The sequence below is a fragment of the Cherax quadricarinatus genome, chromosome 37 (assembly GCF_038502225.1).
Source record: "Cherax quadricarinatus isolate ZL_2023a chromosome 37, ASM3850222v1, whole genome shotgun sequence".
Classification (NCBI taxonomy): Eukaryota; Metazoa; Arthropoda; class Malacostraca; order Decapoda; family Parastacidae; genus Cherax; species Cherax quadricarinatus.
Window position 1 is genome coordinate 8,731,559 of NC_091328.1, and position 22,243 is coordinate 8,753,801.

The following is a 22,243-nucleotide window of genomic DNA, read 5'->3' on the forward strand; positions in this document are numbered from 1 at the left end:
CGAACTGCCTCGGCAATTATTGATTCCATAAATTTTCCCACTATGGAGGTTAGGCTTATTGGTCTATAGTTCGAAGCTAAGGACCTGTCACCTGTTTTGAAAATAGGTATCACATTTGCCATTTTCCACTTATCTGGCACCATGCCAGTTTGTAGTGATATGTTGAAAAGATTAGCCAAAGGTGTGCTAAGCTCCTCTTTACATTCCTTTAGAACCCTTGCATACAGTTCATCAGGGCCTGGGGATTTGTTAGGTTTTAATTTATCTATTTGCCTAAGGACCATGTCACTTGTGACCCTAATAGTGCACAGTTTATTATCGTCCTGTTCTACATAATTTATCATTACTGGAATATCACTGGTATCCTCCTGTGTAAAAACTGAGAGGAAGTATGTGTTAAAAATTCTACACATTTCCTTATCACTGTCAGTGAGCTGACCCGAGGAACTTTTGAGTGGGCCTATCTTGTCCCTGATCTTACTTCTGTATACCTGAAAGAATCCTTTTGGGTTAGTCTTCGATTCTCTTGCAACTTTAACCTCATAATCTCTTTTTGCTTTTCTAATTCCCTTTTTTATTTCTCTCTTTAACTGAATATATCGATTTCTTAATTGCCCCTCTCCTCTTTTGATTTGCCTATATATGCCTCTCTTTTGACCAATCAGATATTTTAATCTATTGTTCATCCATTTAGGATCATTTTTGTTTGATCTGATTTCCCTATTTGGAACATAATTTGACTGAGCAGCTAGAACTATGCCCTGGAAAGCATCATATCGGCAACCATCACCACCTACCTGACCCCTAGTCAGGTCATTCCAGTTCAGCCCACCTAAGTAATTTTTCAGTCCTATGAAATCAGCCAAGCGAAAGTCAGGGACGGAGACTTGATTGCCATTATTAGGGGAATTCCATGATATGTTAAAACTGAGTGATTTGTGATCACTCTCCCCAAGCTCATCATTAACCTCAAGATTATTAATTAGTGTTTCCCTACTGGCAAGAACCAAGTCAAGGAGGTTATTTCCCCTAGTTGGCTCTGTCACAAACTGTTTTAAAAAACAATCCTGGATCGTATCAAGAAAGTCACCCGACTCTAAATTTCCTGTCAAATTGCTCCAGTCAATCTGTCTATAGTTGAAATCTCCCATTAGCACAACATTTTCGTATGTAGATGCCTTACGAATTTCGTCCCATAGAAGTTTACTGCACTCCCTATCAAGATTTGGGGCCCTGTAAATCACACCCAAAATTAGTTTTTCTCGGCCCTCGAGAAGCTGTAACCAAACAGATTCAGTGGCTGACGCTTCTAATTTAATATCTTGTCTAACACAACAATTTAAATTGTCTCTGACATACATCGCTACTCCACCACCTTTCCTGTTGACCCTGTCAGTGTGGAATAATTTATAGCCTTGTATGTGACATTCAGATGGCATCTCTCTATCTTTCAGATTGAGCCAGGTCTCTGTTATAGCAATAATATCTATGTTTCCTGCACTTGCAATTAATCTTAGCTCATCTATCTTATTTCTAACACTCCTGCTATTAGTATAGTAAACCTTAAGGGAGCTAGTCCCTTGCTGCCCTCTGCTGTCCCCCTTTGTTTTCTGACCTGTTCTATTGTCTTTATTTATAACTTCATGCTGAATGCCTTTTATACATTTACTGTTTTCAACCCTAGTGTTGCAACCTGCTTGTTTCCCACACACACCCATACCTCTATCTTCCATCAGTTTAAAATCATAGGCATTTCACCAATGGCCTTCTCAATCGAGTCTGCAAGTGCTACCACCCCTGCCCCAGAGAGATGAACCCCATCCCTTGCATACATATCATGTTTGCCATAAAAGTTGTTCCAGTTGTCAATGAATGGGATTGCAAGTTCCTTGCAGTATCTATCTAGCCAGCAATTTACACCAATTGCCCTAGACAACCATTCATTTCCTACTCCCCTTCTAGGCAAGATGCTACATATGATTGGGATCCCTCCCTTAGACTTAATGAAATCTATAGCTGACCTGTACTTATCTAGCAGCTCTTCTCTCCTACCCTTCCCAATATCATTTCCACCAGCACTGAGACAGATAATGGGCTTGTTCCCATTACCTGACATGATATTATCCAGTCTGTTGACAATGTCCCCAACACCAGCTCCAGGGAAGCACACTCTATCTCTCATCTTCTTATTCCTATTACAAAAAGCACGGTCAACATATCTTACCTGAGAGTCACCAACCACAAGAATGCGCTTACCTTCATTAGCAGGGGCAGTAGTACCCTTACCTTCACTGGCCACTGAAGTACATTCATCCTGGAGAACAGAGAAGCGATTTCCTACCTTCAGATCTTCACTCTTAACTTTCCTTACTCTGATGCGCCTCCCATTACTGTGAACAACTCGCCACTTGTAGCAGGTGCTGGGCTGCACCTCACTGCTGGTACCCGTTGCTACCTCCCCACCTACAGCCTCCTCACAGTGAGAGACAGACTGCACCTCACTGCTAGAAGCCTCATTCCCCACATCTCCAACCACCTCACACTCTCTCCCAGGCCCATTGAGGTGGACCTTCAGCCTCCTAATCTCCTCCTGGAGAAGCAAGACCTCCTCCTTCAACTCTCCAAACTCAGTTTTTAAAACACTGCAGAAGCAAGCCATGCTTTGTAACCGTCCACGCTAATCCCCAAAGCAGCTCAGGGTCTGTGACCTCACGTGACGACTGACCACTGAACACTGACGACTGACCACTGAACACTGAACACTGACGACTGACCACTGAACACTGCATGCATTGTTGTACATTCAGTCTTATGAAGTGTTCTGTTAGGTAGTGTATTTAAAAAATAATAAAGTTAGATTCGGTTTTAGGTTTAACATTTATGTGATATAATTGTGAGAAACATTTAAGTTATACAATTTATAAGGTTCAGTTATTCAGTATTTATTTGGTTTTGGGTGAGTAAGTGATCTTTGAGAAGAGACTTGAATTTATAAACAGGTAGTGTTTCTTTTATATTTACAGGTAATGAATTCCAGATTTTAGGGCCTTTTATGTGCATTGAGTTTTTGCATAGCGTGAGATGGACGCAAGGAACATCAAAGAGTGATCTGTGCCTTGTGTTATGGTCATGTGTTCTGTTGAGGTTGGCAAGGAGATGTTTGAGGGGAGGGTTAATATCAGAGTTAAGTGTTCTATGTATGTAATAGGTGCAGTAATAAGTATGGATGTTTTGTATGGTGAGTAGGTTGAGTGTTTTGAATATTGGTGGAGTGTGCTGCCTGTAGTGAGAATTTGTTATCATTCTAACTGCAGGGTGATGGAATGGGTTGCGAGTAGTAAATGCCACAACCATTGAAAATGTACGTATTAAATGTTGTATGATAGATTAAATACAGAAGATGGCGCCACGAGCTAGGCTCTGTTCATATTATGTATTTAAGAGAATAATATGGACAGCAGGGTTCTTCGACGTCGTCGTCTTGGTGTTTATAGGGCCACTGACAGATCACGCAATACTGAGCCCTGCCTCCCGGTGTCGGGGGGGGGGGGGTGAACTGTCCAAATTGGAAGTAAAATGACTAGCTGGGATGTATTATATGCTCCCGATGAGCCTGAGACTCGCAGGAAAATGCAAGTATGATCTAGGATTTCATGGTAATCAATAGGTTCGAATTCTTACCCACTGAGTAGGATTTGTTGGGTCAAGGACTGCAACAGAAACTCCAGCCTCACGGAGGAGGGTCTCTAACACCAGGGGCACCGTAGCCCATGGTGACCCTTTCCAGCTGAGAGGGACACTACAGGCAGGACGGCGAGTCCGTTATCCTGTAGAGGTGTAGATAAGCTACCCCACAGCAAAGTTCACTAACCCGCTGCTTCCTGGGATCGCTTGTAGTCTAGTAACTGATTTTGTGTGGACTTCAAAGTGTATCATACAGCACCATTCTGCAGACCTCACAGGTTCATGTGACAGTGATCAGGATAGCAGTGATCAGGATAGATAAGTTTCTTACATTTATTAGGCATTCCCCTTGTGGATAATACTCAAATGGAAGTTTATCTTGATACACTTTGGACACAGGAGGTATTATACATTCGCATCAGTAAGTAAGTTTATTCAGGTATACACATACAGTTACATAACAGCATATGTGTAGAGAACCTAGGATAACCCCAGAAAGTCAGTTACTTCGATGCTGTCCATCCTGTAACAAGTTTCCTACTCTAACCATCTAAGTTCTAACCATCAAGTTTCAATCTTGTGTAGCAACACTAAAAATCGAAGGTTTCAGCATAGATTACCTTTTACCCTTATTTAATTATAGGCCGATTATCTAATCATGAACCCAGGCGCCATCATTCAGAGTAACTGGAATGATCTTAATTGATGAAGAGCATGAGCTGTGTGTGGCTACATTATCCTCCTTCCTGGCTTCTATATTAACCTATATGAATTCTCATCGTTATTAATGTCTTTGTATCATATTAGTGGAGAGAGTACACAAATAACCCGCACATAAAAGAAAGAAGTTTACGACGACGTTTCGGTCCGACTTGGACCATTGACAAAGTCACACTAACAGAGGTGGAGCAGGACGGCTATATATAGGCAGGAAGAGGTGGAGGTAGTAGTAGTAGTAGTAGTAGTAGTAGTACAAGAATTGTATATAATACCGACAGGATGAAATGACACATGCACAACACCCGGGCATCCCCACCGTAGACGTTTCGCCATCCAGCCAGCCACTGGATGGCGAAACGTCCACAACAAAGACAACCAGACGCCGCACATGTGTCTTAATTTCATCAGTAGTTGTAGTAGAAGAAGAAGAGGTAGTAGTAGTGGTAGAAGTGGGAAATAAGGAAGACGAGCAAGTCACTTCTACCACTACCACTACTACTACCTCTTCTTCTACTACAACTACTGATGAAATTAAGACACATGTGCGGCGTCTGGTTGTCTTTGTTGTGGACGTTTCGCCATCCAGTGGCTGGCTGGATGGCGAAACGTCTACGGTGGGGATGCCCGGGTGTTGTGCATGTGTCATTTCATCCTGTCGGTATTATATACAATTCTTGTACTACTACTACTACTACTACCTCCACCTCTTCCTGCCTATATATAGCCGTCCTGCTCCACCTCTGTTAGTGTGACTTTGTCAATGGTCCAAGTCGGGCCGAAACGTCGTCGTAAGCTTCTCTCTTTTATGTGCGGGTTATTTGTGTATCGTTCCAGTCACGGTATTGTGCCTTTTTGTTATTTAGTGGAGAGAGTAGAAGTGATAAGGTTATTAACTTGCGGCCAGTACGGTGTTTATCACAACCCTGTAATCGTCTTTCTCTGGGAATTCACAGTGGAAATAAGTCACGTAAATAAAAAAAAAATTGTACGTGTAAAGTTAATTTTTATTGATCTTATTTCTCTTTGGTGAGTAAATGTTCTTTTGGCAGCTTGTAACAATATTGTAATTTTATTATACAATGTACGGCTGTTGTATGAAGCAGAATTCTAACCTTGAATAAATAGCATATGGTATTAAATATTTCTTTTTCTTTTTCAGAGTCCCCTTTACACAAAAAAATGGAGAATAATTTTGGCTGTGCTGGTAAGTAGGCCTCTTAATGTTCTCTTAAGTGGTTGGCCAAAGAGCCAGGACATTGTTTTAGCAATAGTATTTAAAAAGATAATGTACTTTACCTGTTCTGCCCAATATCGCTTCTGGCTGGTAATTAATGGAAGTGCTTGCATCTCTGTTTAGAAGAGCTGCAGTTAAACATAATGTACTTATATGTTGTAAAATAACTTCCTCATTAAAAAAAAACTTTATCTTTAATAAAATTTTATGTCTTTAATGAATTTTTATATTATTGGTAATTGATTTTATAGTTATATTTAGACAAGAAGTGTTTTGAAAATGTAGTACAGGTCGACCATCACTAATCCGGCATTATTGGAACCTGTAGGGTACTGGATTAGTTATTTTGCCCGATCACAGAGTGGTTAGGTTCAGATACATTAATACCTGACTTATATACAAGAAATTTTGGCTTGTTCCTTCACCAGAGCTCCAGAGAGCTCAACACCTTCACATACATGTAACCTAAATTACATCATTAGATCTATTCCTAGTATATCTCCTTTTAATCTTTAAATAAGGAAGTATCACAAGGACCCCATTGGAAATAAGTCACTTTTTCTGACTTTCTTGGGTTATCCTAAGTAATCTACACATCTGCTACTTTGTATGAATATTTATGTAGCTGTATTTATGTGCACCTGTACCTGAATAAAACTACTTAGTGAACTTTTTCCTTCATTGTTTTTCCTTTTACACATGTTTCTTTGAGAGAAACTCAGTAATTTTTCTTTCTGTTTCTTTATGTCATAAACTGTCGAAGAGCCAGTGCTGTATAATTCACACAGTCTTCTCACAGACACACCGCTGTTGAGTTTTTTCAGAAGTTCAGCCTTATGAGGACATTAGAGCACTCCAGGATGTTTTGAATAGACTGACGCAATGGTCGGAGAAGTGGCAGATGCAGTTTAATATTGACAAATGCAAAGTTCTAAATGTTGGACAGTTAAATAACCATAACAATGAACGTGAAAAGCAGGGGTGTCACTAGCATGTTAAGAGACCATACAATAAGTGTCAGGGGTCCGAGACTGTTCAACTGCCTCCCAGCATACATAAGGGGGATTACCAACAGACCCCTGGCAGTCTTCAAGCTGGTACTGGACAAGCACCTAAAGTCGGTTCCTGACCAGCCGGGCTGTGGCTCGTACGTTGGTTTGCGTGCAGCCAGCAGTAACAGCCTGGTTGATCAGGCTCTGATCCACCAGGAGGCCTGGTCACAGACCGGGCCGCGGGGGCATTGACCCCCGGAACTCTCTCCAGGTAAACTCCAGGTAACACACATAAACTAAATAATGTAGATCTTAATACTACCGATTGCGAAAAGGATTTAGGAGTTCTGGTTAGCAGTAATCTAAAACCAAGACAACAGTGCATTAGTGTTTGCAATAAAGCTAACAGAATTCTTGGCTTCATATCTAGAAGTATAAATAATAGAAGTCCTCAGGTTGTTTTTCAACTCTATATTACCTTGGTTAGGCCTCATTTAGATTATGCTGCTCAGTTTTGGTCACCGTATTACAGAATGGATATAAATGCTCTGGAAAACGTACAAAGGAAGATGACAAAGATGATCCCATGTATCAGAAATCTTCCCTATGAGGATAGACTGAGGGCCCTGAATCTGCACTCTCTCGAAAGGCGTAGAATTAGGGGGGATATGATCGAGGTGTATAAATGGAAAACAGGAATAAATAAAGGGGATGTAAATAGTGTGCTGAAAATTTCCAGCCAAGACAGGACTCGCATCAATGGTTTCAAGTTGGAAAAATTAAGATTCAGGAAGGATTTAGGAAAGCACTGGTTTGGTAATAGAGTTGTGGATGAGTGGAACAAGCTCCCGAGTACAGTTATTGAGGCTAAAACGTTGTATAGTTTTAAAAATAGGTTAGATAAATACATGAGTGGGTGTGGGTGGGCATGAGTTGGACCTGACTAGCTTGTGCTGCTGGGTCTGGTACAGTGCTCCATCCTTGAGTGGGGATGACCAGACTGGGTGGGTCATTGGGATAATCCGGGGGGTGGGTCATTGGGATAATCCGGGGGGTGGCTCATTGGTTAACTCCGCGGGGGCACATGGACCTGCTGCGCATGGGTCAGTAGACTTGTTGCAGTGTTCCTTCTTTCTTATGTTCTTATGTTATCTTTTACGGACAATGTGTGGTGTTTGCGCTTTACACAATAAGAAGCATTTCTTTTATTTATTGGAAAACTTGGCTAGGACTAAAAGTGAACAGTTATAACAATAGATGGAGAAAAACAAATTTGAATAACTCATGCAGCAAGTAGTGCCACCAAACAATAGCGGCAAGTTGATGCAGCGACCCAGGAAATTTGATATTATGCTAGCTGAAATTAGTGCTGGAGTAGCGATAGAACCTGATTAGTGATTGCCAGATCAGTGATCGCCAACCTGTATAAGCAGGGAGTATACAGTTCATCTTGTGCCTTGTACTTGTATGGTACACAGTACTGACAAGATGAAGAATTAGACACGTGCAACATCTGGGTATCTTTACTGTAGACGTTTTGCCATCTAGTATCTTTATCAATACAAATTCAGCGACATAATGTGAAGACAGTAGAAATACATTACCTAATCTTTTGTATAGACAGTGGTATCTTGACTCACGAGTTTAATTCGTTCCGTGACCGAGCTCGTAACTCAGCTTGCTAGTACAGTATGTCAAATCAGTTTTCCTCAGTGAAATGAATTGAAATGCCATTAATCCGTTCCAGCCCCCAAAAAACCACCCCAATTTTTTGGTTATGGGTTTTTAAATAAGAAAAATGTATTTATAAATAAGAAATATTGTATAAAAACATAATAAAAGAGAATGTTAAGAAATAAACCGGTTTTATAAAGCGTATTTACCTTGGATATCAGACGACTTGGGCTAACGGAAGATGCTGGTGGAGGTGGAGGGCGGAAAAGATAGGCAGAGGAGATTGGAGGAGTTCGTTTGTTTTGTGCTTTTTCGGTTACTTTCATTTGTCATAGACTCTTCATTTGTCATAAACTTACTTGCTACACTCTTAATGCTACACTTTATCGCTGAACTTAATTGCAACAATTTTTTTTTTTCACTTCACTTTCACTGATTTTTGCCTTTTTTGTCACGCTTTCCTCACTTTCATCTTCTCAGCACTGTCCTTTGCACTTACTTTCTTAGGGCCCATGGTTAGAAAAAAGGAAATTTGGCAAAATAACTGCACAAAACGCAAGCACAACACGAGAGATGCTTCTACGGCAAGGTAACCACATGCACTGAACGAGTGAGACGCAAGATGCTGGTGGATGTTGGGGCATTTGCTGCGCCAACTAGTGGCAGCGTATCTGAAGCTAACTCATAACTCGGATCTTGGCTTGCAACTCAAAGCAAAAAATCGACTGAGCGATGGCTCGTAACTCGGAAAACTCGTAAGTTGGGGCACTCGTAAGTCAAGGTACCACTGTCTTTCTGTGGTTTTCCAGTTACATGTATGCCCTTGAATTTGTATTGCTAAGGCCACTAGATGGCAAAAAGTCCACAGTAAAGATACCCAGATGTTGCACATGTGTCAAATTCTACATTTGGGGCCTTCTTAAACTTCTAGGCAGCTACAACAGAACACACAGGCATAACATGAGGCACAAAACACTTTTTGACATCCCTCGTGTCTGTCTTACGCTATGCAAAAATGCAATGCACATAAAGGGTACGAAGATCTGGATCTCTTTGCCCGAAATAGCAAGAGGTCCCCTGCCCATAAATTGGTTTAGGGCTATACTTAAAAATCATGTCATCTCTCAATAATAACCATACCCATGCTATGCTAATCTCTAACCAGTTTTGAAGCAACTCTCCCAAATATTTTATTACCCCTCATCTATTAAACCATTATTACATACCTAAAAATGTATGTTTGTATCATAAATTGTACTACCTCATATTAATAAAAGAATAAAATATTGAATGTTTGAAATCTACCACTCATTACCTGTTTAGACTTAAGTAGTCTTTAAGTATTAGGTTAAGTCTGCCCGAAATGCCCCAGCATGATAGTGGCATTCTTTGTACCAATGAAATTATGAAATGTAAACACACATTGTAACCTTTGCAAACAAATAAACTTTTGTTTTTGTTTTTGTTTTGTTTTTGTTTTGTTTTGTATCATTATGCCACACTTCAGATTGGTGTAACACTGATTGGTGTGTGCATTCTGGGGTTCTACCTGAGTGTGAAAGCAAGGGAAGGTGACAGGATTGCTGCAAAAATTACTGCCTTCAATGCCACAACAGCTCCTCCCCCAAGAACCTCAAAAGTCCGCTGGCGCCACGACGAGAGTATCTGTCTCTCTCTTTCTAATGACACATGTCCAGGTCAGCCATCTCTGTTGGTTATGACAAGTACATATTTAAGAGGTGCATATTTTCATCTTGCTTATGGTAACAAGATGAGCATACAAAAATATATGGGACCATTAAGTTTTTCTAAAAGTTTGCCTCAGCTCATAACCTAGACTTATTTTTAAATTTTATTTTAATTATGATGCTATATGGGAATCTTATTTCTGTATTAATTAATATGCTGCAATTTTTCAGATTTACAAAGTCATTACTCATGAAAAGAATATATATGGTATATAATGCATTCATTAGCTACTCTTGTTTGAATTCACCTTGTAGTTAACAACAATTTTCATCCTCCTCACTTTGATGCTGGTGAATGGCTGTTGATCCAAGGAATCAGAGCTACCTTTCCCTTCCTCTAATTGAACCTGATTACCTCTCATTCCTCAGAAATTGTATGACCCCTGTGGCTTTAGCACTTCTCCTTTAATATAACAATAATACTATACTGTACTGTATTTTGTGCTGTGTACATAGGTGGCCTGGTGGGCAAAGCTCTTGCTTCACACTCTAAGGGTCTGTGGTTTGATTCCCAGCAATGGTGGAGACATTGGGCATGTTTCCTTACACCTGTTGTCCCTGTTCACCCATCAGTAAAAATTGGTACCTGTGTGTTAGTCGATTGGTGTGGGTCATATCATGGGAAAAAATTTACCTAATTTGCCCAGAATGCTCTGCATAACAAGGGGCTTTCTGTATACCTTGTACATGTACTTGTAGAAATAAAGATATTATTATATTATTATTATTACTATATAAGAGTAGTTACAAAATTTCACCTTCATTTAAAATGTAGTGTAGAGTATACACAGGAGGGCCCTTCTTATACAGCAGGTTAATTTCTGGGCTATTGCTGTAAAGTGAAACAATAATTATTGAATTCAAGTACATATAAAAGCCTGATGACATGTTTACACTGTCTTGTATATTAATTGAGCAATTGAGCTAGGCCTAAAAAATGCATATACAGTACACACATTACTTACCCTACAATATTTTTGTCCATAGCTTATAGTGAGTGGAAGATTGAGACACTTATGCAGCATATGGAAATCTTTATTCAGGAAACGTTTCCTGAATAAAGATTTCCATATGCTGCATAAGTGTCTCAATCTTCAACTTGTCGGTTTTTCAAACCATTCATCACAGCTTATAGTGAGTGGTGAATATATTTATTGTAGGAAGTCTGAATAATGAAGAATGGGTATGAAAACTGCTGCCTGTATGTTATTTCACATCCTGAACACATATTGTCTGACATATATGGAGAGTATGCATGTGAGTTATCTAAAGTGAATAATAACCGCAGCAATATGTTTTGGCACTCCATTATGTGTGCATAAGTCAAAATGAACAATAACCATATCTTGATTACTAATATTTGTGCTGCATTATTATTTTCTCAGTTACTGAGGATCTATAAAGTCTTCATTTTATAAACAATCAACTTTAATTGCAGATTTTGCACTTCATCCTCTCTTGGTTATTGCTGTAGATGGGTTACGACCAGATTTCCTAAATGATAGTATAACCCCAGCCATGAACTACCTGGCAAGGTGTGGAGTCAGTGCCAAAAGCCTCGTTCCTGTTTATCCCACCACTACCTTCCCAAACATGTATTCTATTGCAACGGTAAGATGGTGTTCAGTTGAAAAATTAAAACTGCATTTATAACTTCTCCACAAAAGAGTGGCTTTTTGAGATACAGTATTCAATTATCATACGACTTATTTGGCACCACACACTACTGTACTTAGTAAGGTAAGAGTTATTTATAAAGTATTTCAATGTTAGAAAAATGTTTGCTAGATATGTACAAGTAATCCCTTCTTAATAACATTCTGATGTACAGTTTTTTGATATACATATGTATGACAACAGGAACACTAGAAACTCTTTTTCAATATGACATCCTCATTTCAATATACAAGATTTGTTGGAGCAACTCATCTCCAATAGTTTGCCCTGCTTCAGTGCCATCCAAGGTTGTATTTTATCCAAGTCAGCAGGAGTTCCATTAGAGCATTAAGTGATTAGAATTGCAGTGGTGGAAAAGATGAAGGAAAAGCATTAGTTAAGACATATTTTTTTTTTATTTTTGTGGATTGTTACTAGTGACAAACCAGGTGCTTTTGAAAAAACCTCTTAATTCATGTTTTTACTTTTTTTTCCATCCATGGTTGACATGAGAAACTTATATCAAGTGCTTCCAAATTAACTTGCTCTCATAAAAAATTATTGGTGAGCACTTTAAAGCTTCTCAGTGCTTGGATTTATGACCCAAGGCAGTGAAACAGTTCTTTGCAAGGGCAGAAGAACCCTCAGAACTAGTCACAGTTTTGAGAGTTTTTCAGGAGAAGGCCAGGAGTTTGTTTGACTGTTAAGGAAACTAAGTGAGAGTTAACATTTGGAAAGTTTTGGCAGCAAGGGTTAATTTGAAAGATTGAGGAGGCATAACAGCTTGCATAACATTTGAGTGACTGGTGAAACTGCAAGTGCCGATACCAAAGCAGCTGACTCTTTATCAGGATGCTTTGAAGGAAATAGAAGACGGTGGCTACACACTGAGGCAAGTATTCAATGTTTGCGAAAGTGGGCCGTGTTGGAAGCAGATGCCAACAATTCATCAACATGCTGACCATCATTTGTGAGTGTTTCTCTTATATTAATTTTTAATTTGTTCTCATGTATTTTTTAATTAAATGTGTTCATCTTTGTATACATACATGTTGTTGTGCAGTGCTTCCTTCTTTATTTGGACCCCAGTGGAAATAAGTCACTTTGTCTGACTTTTTTGGGGTATTTATACATATATTACTATGTATGATAATTGTACTTATATACATATACTTGTGCCTAAATAAACTTAACGTACTTGGTACCAGTTGGAAAAGTATCTCATAACAGTATGTTCATTTTTCCTGGAATGCATTTCCATTCATACTGTAGAGACAGATCTTCAAATTCATGGCACTCCAAATTTGTGGAATTCAGTTATACAATGTGTTTACTAAAGAGACTGCAGTGAATAATTTTTATTACTGTATTTGTGTGTTTTTTTTTTTTTTTTTTTTTTTTTTTTTTTTTTTTTTTTTTTTGGTGGTGCCTCTTTTTTTTTTTTTTTCTTTTTAGCACATCTCTGAATTGAAAATTAATCGTTCTGTTTTATTCAAAGTACTCTATGCTTCACCGATTTTCCCATGTCAAAATTTGTTTTTCTTTCTAGGCATTCATTTTTATTTAATGTTAATATTAATGTAGGCAGAGTAATATTAAGGAGATATGGCCTCTGAAACACAAAATTAGGCAAAAATCTGAAAAATTATATTATATTGAAAAGAAATATAATTTACGAATCTGCTGGGACCTCTAGAAATGTAACATTTGCTAATTTAGAGACCTGTATGTATACTGTAGAAGGACTGTATTAGACACTATGCTCCTATATTCCATTCTTATGGAACACATCATTGTTTTAAGTGGGGATTACCTGTACAATGATTTTACAGATATTTTATATGTATATTGTTTCTATTGATAACTGGAGAATTTTGGAGATATAATTCTTCAAGTTAGAACAGTTGTGATCACTACATCTCAAGTTAGATAAAACAAAAATTAATATTTCACTTATCTTCCCATTTCATATAATTTTTCTTTTATATCTGAATATCAATTGTAGTTTAAAATAATGATATTTAGAATTATCAGACCTTTGGTGATCTCAGTATTGCTTTTTCATTTTGCCCTCAGGGACTCTACCCAGAAAGTCATGGAATTATTGGAAATGAAATGTATGATGCTAAGACCAACAGAACTTTCAACGCTATGGACCGTGATTACTATGACCCAGTATGGTGGAAAGGTGATCCTATATGGAACACTGTTGCAAAACAGGTAAAATAAAAATGATGGATACATTTAAAACAAGATTTTACTACTTTTTTGCCTACATTCTTGTAAGATTTTTGTTGAGGGAACTCAGTTGTTGAGAGAACTCAGTTGTTCCCATCAGAAAGTCCTCGTATTTGTGATTTTTTTCAACACACTGGCTATACCCCACCGAGGCAGGGTGGCCCAAAAAGAAAAACAAGTTTCTCTTTTTAACTTTAGTAATGTATACAGGAGAAGGAGTTACTAGCCTCTTGCTCCTGGCATTTTAGTTGCCTCTTATGACACGTATGGCTTATGGAGGAAGTACAGTGGACCCTCGACCAGCGATGGCATCGATTAACGATAAATCCGACCAGCGATACATTTTAACGCAAAAATTTTGCCTCGACTAGCACTAAAAAACTCGACCAACGCTATTCGTTCTGTCTGAGATGCGTCCACTTCTGGCCAGTGTTTACAAGCCAGCCAGCCACCGCGGTCACTTCTAAGCATACAATCGGAACATTTCATATTATCACAGCCTTTTTAGTGATTGCACCTGCAAAATAAGTCACCATGGGCCCCAAGAAAGCTTCTAGTGCCAACCCTACAGCAAAAAGGGTGAGAATTACTATGGATATGAAGAAAGAGATCATTGCTAAGTATGAAAGTGGAGTGCGTGTGTCTGAGCTGGCCAGGTTGTACACAAAACCCAAATCAACCATCGCTACTATTGTGGCCAAGAAAACGGCAATCAAGGAAGCTGTTCTTGCCAAAGGTGCAACTATGTTTTCGAAACTGAGATCGCAAGTGATAGAAGATGTTGAGAGACTGTTATTGGTGTGGATAAACAAAAAACAGATAGCAGGAAATAGCATCTCTCAAGAGATCTTATGTGAAAAGGCTAGGAAGTTGCATGAGGATTTAATTAGAAAAATGCCAGCAACTAGTGGTGATGTGAGTTTAAGGCCAGCAAAGGTTGGTTTGAGAGATTTAAGAATCGTAGTGGCATACATAGTGTGATAAGGCATGGTGAGGCTGCCAGTTTGGACCAAAAAGCAGCTGAAAAATATGTGCAGGAATTCAAGGAGTACATAGACAGTGAAGAATTGAAACCTGAACAAGTGTTTAATTGTGACACTGACAATGTTGTGAAACACTTTAGGAATGTCATAAAGGAACGGGAGGTACAGGCCTCTATGGACAGATATGTTGTGCGACAGAGGTCCAGTGACTCTCAAGCTGGTCCTATTGGCATTAAAAGAAGAAGGGAAGTAACCCCGAAAAAGGACTTGCCACCTCAAGTCCTAATGGAAGGGGATTCCCCTTCTAAACACTAAGAAGATCAACACTCTTCCCTCCTCCCATCCCATCAATCATCACCAGATCTTCAATAAAGGTAAGTGTCATGTAACTGTGCATGTCTTCTTCAGTTTGTGTGTATTAAAATTAATATTTCATGTGGTAAAAAATTTTTTTTCAATACTTTGGGGTGTCTTGCACGGATTAATTTGATTTCCATTATTTCTTATGGGGAAAATTAACTTGACTAACGATTATTTTGATTAACGATGAGCTCTCAGGAACGGATTAATATTGCTGGTTGAGGGTCCACTGTATTCTGTTCCACCTCCCCATGAAGATAGGCATAAATAAACAAGAACAAAAACTAGTAAGAAAATAGAAGAAAACCCTGTAAAAGTAGGTCTTAGACAGGGATGTGTAATGTCACCATGGTTGTTTAATATATTTATAGATAGGGTTGTAAAAGAAGTAAATGCTAGGGTGTTCGTGAGAAGGGTGGGATTAAATTATGGGGAATCAGATACAAAATGGGAAGCGACACAGTTACATTTTGCCGATGATACTGTGCTTATGGGTGATTCTAAAGAAGAATTGCAGAGGTTAGTGGACGAATTTGGGAGTGTGTGTGAAGGTAGAAAGTTGAAAGTGAGCATAGAAAAGGGTAAGGTGATGAGGGTATCAAATGATTTACATAAAGAAAAATTGGATATCAAATTGGGGAGGAGTATGGAAGAAGTGAATGTTTTCAGATATTTGGGAGTTGATATGTCAGCGGATGGATTTATGAAGGATGAGGTTAATCATAGAATTGAGGGGGGGAAAAAGGTGAGTGGTGCATTGAGGTATATGTGGAGACAAAAAACATTATCTGTGGAGGCAAAGAAGGGAATGTATGAAAGTATAGTGGTACCAACACTCTTATATGGGTGTGAAGCTTGGGTTGTAAATGCTGCAGTGAGGAGGTGGTTGGAGGTAGTGGAGATGTCCTGTCTAAGGGCAATGTGTGGTGTAAACATCATGCAGAAAATTTGGAGTGTGGAAATTAGGAGAAGGGAAGGTGTGGAGTTAATAAAAGTATTAGTCAGAGGGCTGAAGAGGGGTTGTTGAGGTGGTTTGGTCATTTAGAGAGAATGCATCAAAGTAGAATGACATGGAGAGCGTATAAATCTGTAGGGAAAGGAAGGCGGGGTAGGGGTCGTCCTCGAAAGGGTTGGAGGGAGGGGGTAAAGGAGGTTTTGTGGGTGAGGGGCTTGGACTTCCAGCGAGCGTGCGTGAGCATGTTAGATAGGAGTGAATGGAGACAAATGGTATTTGGGACCTGACGAGCTGTTGGAGTGTTAGCAGGGTAATATTTAGTGAAGGGATTCAGTGAAACCCGTTATTTTATATAGCCGGACTTGAGTCCTGGAAATGGGAAGTACAATGCCTGCACTTTAAAGGAGGGGTTTGGGATATTGGCAGTTTGGAGAGATATGTTGTGTATCTTTATACGTATATACTTCTAAACTGTTGTATTCTGAGCACCTCTGCAAAAACAGTGATTATGGGTGAGTGAGGTGAAAGTGTTGAATGATGATGAAAATATTTTCTTTTTGGGGATTTTCTTTTTGGGTCACCCTGCCTTGGCGGGAGATGGCCGACTTGTTAAAAATATATTTTTTTTTTTTTTTTTTTTTTTTTTTTTCAACAAGTCGGCCGTCTCCCACCGAGGCAGGGTGACCCAAAAAAGAAAGAAAATCCCCAAAAAGAAAATACTTTCATCATCATTCAACACTTTCACCACACTCGCACATTATCACTGTTTTTGCAGAGGTGCTCAGAATACAACAGTCTAGAAGCATAAACATATAAAGATACACAACATATCCCTCCAAACTGCCAATATCCCAAACCCCTCCTTTAATATATACATATATACATATATATTATATATATATATAATATATATATATATAAATATATATATATAAATATATATATATATAAATATATATATATATATATATATATATATATAGGTAATAGGTTGGTAGACAGCAACCACCCAGGGAGGTACTACCGTCCTGCCAAGTGAGTATAAAACGAAAGCCTGTAATTGTTTTACATGAAGGTAGGATTGCTTGTGTCTTTTTTTCTGACTCATGAACATGCAAGATTTCAGGTACGTCTTGCTATTTCTACTTACACTTAGGACACATTACACATACATGTACAAGCATATATATATACACACCCCTCTGGGTTTTCTTCTTTTTTCTTTCTAGTTCTTATTCTTGTTTATTTCCTCTTATCTCCATGGGGAAGTGGAACGGAATTCTTCCTCCGTAAGCCATGCATGTTGTAAGAGGCGACTAAAATGCTGGGAGCAAGGGGCTAGTAACCTCTTCTCCTGTATATATTACTAAATGTAAAAGGAGAAACTTTCATTTTTCCTTTTGGGCCACCCCGTCTCATTGGGATACAGCTGGTGTGTTGAAAGAAAGAAAGAAATATATATATATGCTTGTACATAGATATGTAGTGTGACCCAAGTGTAAGTAGAAGTAGCAAGACATACCTGATATCTTGCATGTTTACAAGACAGAAAAAACACCAGCAATCCTACCATCATGTAAAACAATTACAGGCTTTACGGTAGTATCTTCTTAGGCGGTTGCTGTCTACCAACCTACTACCTAGAACCAGGCGAGATATTTAGGTAAATCTTCCTTTACACTGCTGTACTTGTTCACCTAAATGTAAAATAGGTACAGTATATGGGTGTAAGTCAATAACTGCTATGGGTTGCATCCTGGGGAAGGGATTGTTTATATACATTACAGAGGGCTGGACTGTGGAATGAACTTAGAGAGGATAACAGTTCTTAAACTGTATAATCAGTAGTGTAAAAAAATGGGTACAGGGCCTGTGCTGTGTAGTGGTGGAGATTTGTTGTAGGTTTTGAACTGTAGTGTAGACACACCTCTGGCAAGACAGTGATGGAATGAGTGATGATGAAAGTGTTTCTTCTTTTTCGAGTCCCCCTACCTTGGTGGGAAATGGCCGATGTGTTAATAATAAAACATATTACCTTTTATTTACTTTGATATTACAGGGCAAAAAAGCTGCAATTTATTCATGGGCTGGTTCAGATGTCTTCATAGAGCAGAGATATCCTGTCTACTGGAAGAAATATCGTGCTAATGAGACATTTGACATTCGAATCAGACAGGTGTGTATATGTGGTATGTATAATAAATTTCATGTTGAAAAACAAGTAACTGAGATTTTAGACAGTTTACTGTGTGTATTGTTATGATTGTTACACCATTCAAAGCTGTTGACCATGGGGCTCATGAAGCTCCTGGTGAATGAGGTAATCAGGCTTGATCCAAGGGAATGATAGCTCCAATTCCTTGGACATCAAGACTCCCCCTTCAAAGAGTTTACTGCACATAGCTTGTCTGACGACTTATACAGTTCATAATCTCCCTGTCCCTCTGTTCTGTTTGTTAAGGTAGCTCTTGTGTCATGAGTTATGTGAGTGACACCATATATCCTCATAATGATGATGTAGTAAGGTTATAAAATCTCACTGACTCAGCAGAGGTGAGATGTGATACATGTACAGGAGGACCCCTTTCATACAGCTCTGAATGTAGCGATAGTGGTGGAGCAGCGGTAAAAACACCAAGCATAATGATCTATGGCTCAATTGATAGCCAACAAAAATGTGGAACACCAAAGCTAGGTAATGTACACTACATATACAGCATTTATTTTCAGTGTTCCATGTTTTTGTTGGCTTTCAATTTAGCCATTGTTCATTATCTTCAGTGCTTTTACCACTGTGCCACTGTTATCACCATTTTCGTACAACAGTTGCATAAGGGAAGGACAACCAGAGTCATATTTAGAGCTGTATGAACTGGGTCCTCCTGTACTAAGGTTTTGCTACTAGAATTTAAACGCACACTGACGTTAAATGTTGCTAGTTCAGACCTCTGGCTGATTCAGTCATTATTGATGCTGTTTACTCAGAATGTCAGTATTTGTTTGCCATGTTAGCTTGTTGGTTTCTGAAGTGTTTGAAAACATTACGAGCCAAGTCTTCGGCGCTCTCTTCTTTCAATGGGGTTTGCCTTCATGCTGGCAGAGGAGTCTAGATCTAAAGAATTAGAACTACTCTACCTCTTTCTTGGATCAAACTTGATTACCTCTTATTTTCCTGGTATTGTATAATCCCTATGGGTTTGGTGTTTACCCATGAGTGTAATGAGTACGTCCTGTTTCCCAAAGCACTGTATGACCCCTGTGGGCTTAGTGTTTGCTGTCAAATACAGTGATACCTTGGTATACATCCTTAATTCACTCCAGGACCTTGGACTTATACCAAACAGGACATATACCAAATGAATTTTCCCATAAGAAATATAGGGAAAACAATTAATCTGTTCCCATGAAAAAAAATCCTATTGTTATTGGCATATTATACTTTGATGGGGTTGTATAAAATAATATAAACACTGCTTAATACTAAAATATGTAATTTAAACACTGCTTAATACTAAAATACATACATAAATACAAAAGAATTTGATGAAATAAATTCAAATTTAACCTCACTTTACTTTGCTGAAAAGAGTCAAATCCCTACTAGGATAGTGCTGAGAAGGGAGGAGGAGGAAATGTTATTGTTTGTAAGGAGAGTCCTCTTCTCTTTTCTGTCTCTTTTCCCTGTTTGTTCTCGGCATACGGTATGCAGCAGCCAAGTCCCAGATACGCATGCCACCTTCATACTTTTCAACACTCTCTTTTTTCACCTCCGTGGTGATTCTAACCATTTTTTCGTTGCTTGGCTCTTCTCATTAACTTTCTTAGAACTCATGCTTAATGAATTTACTAAAAATTTATACAAAAAAAAAAAAATCATGTGAAAATTCACAGAGTTACAGTGTGGGTTGTTCACTGAATAGTAGCAATGGGCATACTGACGCTAGTGGGCAGTCGTGGCTTTGTCTCGAGAGAGAGGTAAACAAGGGTAGCACGCGGTGTTGTGACTCACTTTGATTTATACAAGTTCTAGCACGCGAGTCGTATTCCAAACAAAGGTCGTATACCAAGCAAAATTTTTTGCGGCCAAACAGGACGTATACCAAGCTGGACTTATTCCAAAGTGGACGTATACCGAGGTACCACTGTATGTTAATAATAATAATAATAATAATAATAATAATAATAATAGTGCATACCTCATAATAAAGTCAGCTTTTTTCCTTTTTCTTAGTTTTGAGCATAGTACTTTTTACCAAGGACGTTCAGTATAAATAATTTAGAAATATTATTGTATCATTTACATTTCTATAAAAATTCAGTTGACATTCAAAAGAGGCATTATTGTGTTGTGCATCATTGTTTACCATACCTACTGCTGAGTGTTGTGTGAATGGTACGTATGTACATATGTAGCCTTGATTTATTGGACCTATAGGGGTGTGTGGGTGGGTAGTAATGGTGATTGCAGTGGATAAAGATGATATTGTTTTGTTGTGATCAGAATGATAATGGAAAAGTTCTGTAACCAACGGATTTTGACCCTTTTTTCCAAATTGGTTGATCCAGAGGGTTTTATATTCACAATTCCGAAGTGTGTTTAACAGAGGTAAATTAAATCGATGGTTTACTCTGTGATGTTTTATTTCATAGACTACAAAATGATCTTTTGGTCCTAACATTCTGTAAATTTTAAAACTGATCTTTCCTTGATCATACATTCTTGATTTTATTTTCATTTTAGCATTGATTCCTAAGGTTGTATATGTAATTAATAATCCTTGGCATCATTTAGATAACTCATAAGATTCTTCTATTTGATTAAGCTTCAGCTTGGATGTTTTCTGCAGGTGTCAGACTGGTTTATGCTACCAAAGCAAGAGCGACCCCATCTCGTCATGGTGTACTTCGAGCAACCAATGTTAACTATTCAGGAATTTGGACCAGATTCGAAAGAGGTTTGTTTTGTTATGTGGGCTTTAGTGCTTGGTTATGATTATAATAATAATACTTGTTTTGTTTCTTGTTTTCTTTTTAGTAGACTATAAGGGAAAAGGGTTACTAGCCCTTTGCTCCTGGCATTTTAGTTGACTTTTACAATACGCATGGCTTACGGAGGAAAGATTCTTATTCCTCTTCCTCATGGATATGGAAGGAAAAATAATAAGAACAAGGAATTTTTTTTTTTTTTTCAACAAGTCGGCCGTCTCCCACCGAGGCAGGGTGACCCAAAAAAGAAAGAAAATCCCCAAAAAGAAAATACTTTCATCATCATTCAACACTTTCACCACACTCGCACATTATCACTGTTTTTGCAGAGGTGCTCAGAATACAACAGTTTAGAAGCATACACATATAAAGATATACAACATATCCCTCCAAAATGCCAATATCCCAAACCCCTCCTTTAAAGTGCAGGCATTGTACTTCCCATTTCCAGGACTCAAGTCCGACTATATGAAAATAACCGGTTTCCCTGAATCCCTTCACTAAATATTACCCTGCTCACACTCCAACAGATCGTCAGGTCCCAAGTACCATTCGTCTCCATTCACTCCTATCTAACACGCTCACGCACGCTTGCTGGAAGTCCAAGCCCCTTGCCCACAAAACCTAATTTACCCCCTCTCTCCAACCCATTCGAGGACGACCCCTACCCCGCCTTCCTTCCCCTATAGATTTATATGCTTTCCATGTCATTCTACTTTGATCCATTCTCTCTAAATGACCAAACCACCTCAACAACCCCTCTTCTGCCCTCTGACTAATACTTTTATTAACTCCACACCTTTTCCTAATTTCCACACTCCGAATTTTCTGCATAATATTTACACCACACATTGCCCTTAAACAGGACATCTCCACTGCCTCCAACCGTCTCCTCGCTGCTGCATTTACCACCCAAGCTTCACACCCATATAAGAGTGTTGGTACTACTATACTTTCATACATTCCCTTCTTTGCCTCCATAGATAACGTTTTTTGACTCCACATATACCTCA

At 38.7% G+C, this 22,243-nt stretch overlaps 1 protein-coding gene across 4 annotated transcripts in view; it reads left to right on the forward strand.

Annotated features, from left to right (window-relative positions):
- Positions 1 to 22,243, forward strand: part of LOC128702469 (venom phosphodiesterase 2) — a 109,212-nt gene that overhangs the window by 39,271 nt on the left and 47,698 nt on the right. For 3 of the 4 annotated variants that reach the window (XM_053796726.2, XM_053796709.2, XM_053796717.2), the window contains exons 2-7: positions 5,564 to 5,608; positions 9,812 to 10,001; positions 11,491 to 11,663; positions 13,785 to 13,928; positions 18,304 to 18,420; positions 21,092 to 21,199. In XM_053796726.2, coding sequence (XP_053652701.1) covers positions 5,564 to 5,608; positions 9,812 to 10,001; positions 11,491 to 11,663; positions 13,785 to 13,928; positions 18,304 to 18,420; positions 21,092 to 21,199 — 777 coding nt within the window. Of the gene's footprint in view, positions 1 to 5,563; positions 5,609 to 9,811; positions 10,002 to 11,490; positions 11,664 to 12,559; positions 12,679 to 13,784; positions 13,929 to 18,303; positions 18,421 to 21,091; positions 21,200 to 22,243 lie in introns of those variants that run through there. The other variant, XM_053796734.2, reaches the window with a different exon arrangement.